This window comes from Hyaena hyaena, unplaced genomic scaffold (assembly GCF_003009895.1).
Source record: "Hyaena hyaena isolate Hyena2069 unplaced genomic scaffold, ASM300989v1 scaffold_302, whole genome shotgun sequence".
Lineage (NCBI taxonomy): Eukaryota > Metazoa > Chordata > Mammalia > Carnivora > Hyaenidae > Hyaena > Hyaena hyaena.
This window is the reverse complement of record NW_024080936.1, coordinates 557,667-562,300: the sequence shown is the minus strand read 5'-3', so window position 1 is coordinate 562,300 and position 4,634 is coordinate 557,667. Positions and strand designations below refer to the sequence as shown.

At 67.7% G+C, this 4,634-nt stretch overlaps 1 protein-coding gene across 2 annotated transcripts; it reads right to left on the bottom strand.

The window, feature by feature from the left end:
• Positions 1-860: 860 nt before the first annotated feature.
• Positions 861-3,036, bottom strand: GPX4 (glutathione peroxidase 4). 2 transcript variants are annotated; one of them, XM_039248205.1, is made up of 7 exons: positions 2,921-3,036; positions 1,946-2,040; positions 1,723-1,867; positions 1,424-1,575; positions 1,319-1,343; positions 1,067-1,126; positions 861-985 (listed from the first exon to the last, which is right to left on the bottom strand). In XM_039248205.1, exons 1-7 carry the CDS (start codon positions 3,002-3,004, stop codon positions 953-955), a joined length of 594 nt encoding a protein of 197 aa, XP_039104136.1. In that variant the 5' UTR covers positions 3,005-3,036; the 3' UTR covers positions 861-952. The 2 variants fall into 2 exon arrangements, with proteins under 2 accessions (XP_039104136.1, XP_039104135.1); XM_039248204.1 differs by lacking the exon at positions 2,921-3,036 and adding an exon at positions 2,308-2,550.
• Positions 3,037-4,634: the final 1,598 nt, after the last annotated feature.

Genomic DNA, 4,634 nt, shown 5'->3' with positions numbered 1-4,634 from the left:
TGCTGCCCTTGACTGCAGACACTGGAAATTGGGGCATGGGGGGGGGGGCGCGGATGGGACGGACTCAGCAGCCCTCCAGCCACGCCGTCTCCCACCCCTTGCCAGGATGGCCTCGGGTGGCTACAGGCAGGAAGCCTGTCTGCACAGCCTCCCAGGCCCCCCACACCTCAGGTGGGGTTGCTCTGCGGGACCACGGCCTCAGGCCATTCCGACACCTCCTGAGGGGGAGGGGTTGAAGGTCTTACCCCCGCACCCCCGCTGGTGAGGCCGTGGGCAGGCCCGGGTGCCCTGGCTCTGTGTCTGACAAAGAGGCCAGTCTATTGCATAGGCCGTGCCTGGCATGGCTCTGTACCCAGAGCAGCTTGGCCTGAAGCTCAGCCCACCCCATGTGCCCAGTTCCCCCAGTGGGCAGAGCCAGAAAGCCCAGTCCCCATCAGGGACTGGGGAAGGCCGGCCCCAGCAGGCGTGAGCAGCTGTCCCCCAGCAAGCTAACGCCCTAAGCCAGGAGCAACAACCGGCGGTAATTCCTGTTATCGGGCACAGAGTCAGCAGTGGGCGGAGCCGCTCAGATTAGTGGGGCCTCAGGGCAGATCAGCCCTAGGAACCAAGAGGAACTCAACTCAGGTTGGGGGAACTACCACCACCCACCTGGCCCTGAACCAGAAAGGCCCCAGGGCAAAAGGCCCCCAGCCTGCCCCCCAGGCCCACCCCAGGGAGGCAGGAACCCACAGCAGGCCAATTTGTAGGTTTTATTCCCACAAGGTAACCAGGGGTGGCGGGGCGGCGGGGCGCCAAGCGAGCCAGGCCGAGGAACCTTCGTCCGGCAGGGGGTGCACGCCGGGTTCTCGGGTCTGCCCCACCAGCGGGCTGGTTTTCAGGCGGACCGTCATGGGTGCCGGGTGGAAGGCTCCAAGGGGCAGGGCAGGGGCTGGGGAGGCGCATACTTGTGGAGCTAGAGATAGCAAGGCAAGTCCTTCTCGATCACCTGTCGGGGAGAAGGGGCGGTCAGGGGAGGCTTCTTCCCTTGCCCCCCAACCCTCGGCGGGCTCCCTGGAGAGGAACCTACCAGGGGCTCTTCCATGGGGCCGTAGCGCTTCACCACACAGCCGTTCTTGTCAATGAGGAACTGCAAGAGGAGCCGCGTCAGAACGGGGACAGCTTGGGTTTGGGGGGTGGGGGCTGCCATGGGGGCCGGGACCCAGCAAGCTTGCTACCCCGTTTGGGCCAGGGCTGGAGCCTCTTTGGGCAGCGCACTGAGCTGTGGCTGGACACGGTCCCAGGCTGTCCCCCCTTCCCCTAATGCCCAGCCTCCTCTTACCTTGGTGAAGTTCCATTTGATGGCACTAGAAAACAAACGTGACATGAGGAATCGTGTGGCGACTGCAGAAACCCCCCTGCCCCCCGCCTTCGGTCCCCAACTCACTTTCCCAAGATGCCCCTCCCCTTGGGCTGCACTTTCATCCACTTCCACAGCGGGTGAGCGTCGTCCCCGTTCACACAGATCTTGCTGAACATGTCGAATTTGACGTTATAGCCAGCAGCGAACTCTTTGATCTCAGCGTTACTTCCTGGCTCCTGGGGCAGAGGCATTGGGCTGAGTGAGGGCAAGCCTGTGCTCCACCGGCCTCCGCTTCCACAGTCCAGACCCCCCACACACACCCACCCACCCGAGCCTCGCCCATCCCGACACAGGGACACCCAGGGACACCGCAGGCCACGTACCTGCCTCCCGAACTGGTTGCAAGGGAAGGCCAGGATCCGTAAACCAGACTCAGCATATCGGGCGTGCAGGTCGACAAGCTGAGTGTAGTTTACGTCCGTCTTGCCTCATTGCGAGGCCACGTTAGTGACTATGCACACGAAGCCCCTGGAGGAGAGATGGGGCGGTCAGGTCAGGACCATCGACCTTTCCCCTGCCTCTCCCACTGGGCAGCTCTGTACCCACCGGTACTTGTCCAGGTTAACCATGCGTCCATCGATGTCCTTGGCCGAGAACTCGTGCATGGACTGAGCACAGCGCCAGTCGTCTCGGGACGCACACTGTAAGGCAACGGCGCCATGAGGGGCCTGTGACCTCGCTGCCACCTGGCCCGCTCGCCAGCTCGGGGTCCCCGGAGGAAGGGCTTTCCAGACGGATCCGCTCCGAGAAAGCCAAGTCCCCGGGGCAAGGAAAACCTGAGGGCTCCTCCTCGGAGGCGCCCGCCCTTCGCGCTGCAGGGCACAACTGACAGAACACCGAAGCCAAAAGAGGGTCTGTCACCCCGCCAGGCGGTGCTCCGGCGGCGCGTGGGGGGACCCCGCGCGCACCGGGTCCCGGGAATTGGCGCTGCGGCCGCTCTCCCGGGTCGCGAGCTCGGCCTGCCCAGGTCTCGCCTGCCCTGCTCTCTCGAGACGCGGCTCCTTCCGTCGGGGGCGCGCCCTCTTGCGCCCGCAAGCCCCAGCCTTCCGCCGCGGGGGAGCTCGGCGCCGCCGCCTGACTGGCAACCGGCGCCGTTGCCCGCGGCGACCCGGGCAGCCGGCGGCTGCGCGGCCCATGCCGGACCGTCCCCGGCCGCGCCTGTGCCCACCGAGGGCCGCGCCCGGTGGGACAAAGGGCCGGTAGCCAGGGGACCCGGCCGCCAGTCTGTGACGCCACCGCCTGGGGCCCAGGGGCGCACGGGGCGGGGGAGGGGCAGTGACGCCGCGCGGCGCGTGACCCGGGGTTTCCAGCCCACCGGGCGCCTCCCGTTCGCCGGGCCCCGACCGGGGGCGCCGGGGGCCGAGGGCGCCCAAGCCCCACAGCCACCTCGGCACAGCCCGGAGGCACCGAACGGGGGTCCCGCCTGCCCAGGCCCGCTCCCGAACGTCCCCCGCCCGAGTTCACCGCGGCCCCGCGCGCCCGCCCAACGGCCCGCCGGCCCGCCGCCCGCGCCGCGCTCACCATGGCGCCGGCCAGGCCGGGGGCGGCCAGGGCTCCGCACAGCAGCGCCGGCTTCAGCAGGCGGCACAGGCGGCTGAGGCTCATCGCGGCGGCGGCGGGGGCGCCGGAGGCAGCGGCTCCTCCCCTCGCCGAGCCGACCAATGGACGCGCGCCGGCCGACGTGGCCTCCCCGCCCCAGGCCACGCCCACCAGAGCTCTCATTGGTCCCACGCGCCGGCGGGGCGTACGTGTAGCCACGCCCGCCAATGGGAGGCCGGGGTGAGGGGCGGGCCGGGGCCGGGCCGCGGCTCCGCGGCTGTCGGAGACTGCGCATGCGCGCCGGCGGGCGGGCGGGGTTGGGGGTGCGGCGGGGTCCGCGCAGGCGGCGCGGTGACAGGTTCAGGACGGTTATCGGGGTGGTTGACCTCAGCGCTGCGGATGCCTGACAACTTGAGATACTACTGGAAACCTATGGCGGGGGCTCGAACTCGCAGAAACATCGCCTCAGCTCTTTGACACTGGAGGTTTTCCTTTAAAAGTGAATGAAATCATTCGGATCAGACTCCTGCTCCCTCCCTCGAGACCGCGGTGTCGCTGCGGGGGCGCCCCTCTCGTGGGCCCGGCAAAGGCCGGGGACCACCCAGCGGCGAGCGCCCGCCGTTACCGGGGGCGCGTGAGCTCGGGGCCACCAGCCAGGTGACGGTTAGCGGGCGGCCGCGAGGACGCGCAGGTGTGTGCGGCAGGTGTGTGCGGCAGGTGCGTGCGGCAGGTGTGTGCGGCAGGTGTGTGCGGGCGCGCGCCCGGGGGGCGGGGGGCTGGCCTGCACCCGGTGCAGCTGTGGCCCCCGCCCCCCCCCCCCCGGGCTCGGCATTCGTTCGAGTCGGTGCAGAAGACAGAACCGCCCGCTCTTGGGAATTGAGCCAAGGAATTCCTCAGCGGCCCGGCCGCCCGCCCCCAGCCCAGCCCGGACTTCGACCCGTGGACGAGCTCGTGCCGCAGTGCACCCCTCACCCCTTCTCGGACTGTCCCGTGAGCGTTGCTGCAGAGACCCCAGAGGCAGGACTCTCTGGGCTTGTTCGCTTGGGGGGCGCCAGTGAGACCCCCCCTTCTCTGCCTCCCACCCAGGCTTGCCAACGGGCAGAGCGAGGGCCCTTGCCCCCCCGCCACGCTTCTTCGTGATAGAAGCCCCGGAATGAGGAAGTCCACCCCAGGGCCCAGGCCGAGTCTTGCACAACGGCCTTCTGGGGCCTCCTCCCTCCAGCCCTGCCACGAGAGGCCCACTTCTCTGAGTCCGGTCTTCGAAGGCGCCCCCATAGTCCCTGCTGGCAGCCTCACTTCTAAAGAAGCCCCCCCCTCCCCCCTGTATTTCTTCCTCCCTGGAAGGACCCGGTGTCGGGGCCACAGTGCGGAGCGAGCCCGTCTGGCCCTGGGGAAGACTGCCATTTTCACTTTTGCTGCAGTTGTGACCTATTACTTTTTTTTTTTATGTTTTTTTTTATTTATTTCTAGGAGAGAGAGAGAGACAGCGTGAGCAGGGGAGGGTCAGAGAGAGAGGGACTCACAGACTGAAACAGGCTCCAGGCTCTGAGCTGGCAGTCAGCACAGAGCCCGACGCGGGGCTTGAACCCACAAACCGTGAGATCAAGACCTAAGCGAAAGTCGGACGCTTAACCGACTAAGCCACCCAGGCGCCCCATGACCTATTACTTTGTGTGTCATAAGGATGGCCCCCAAG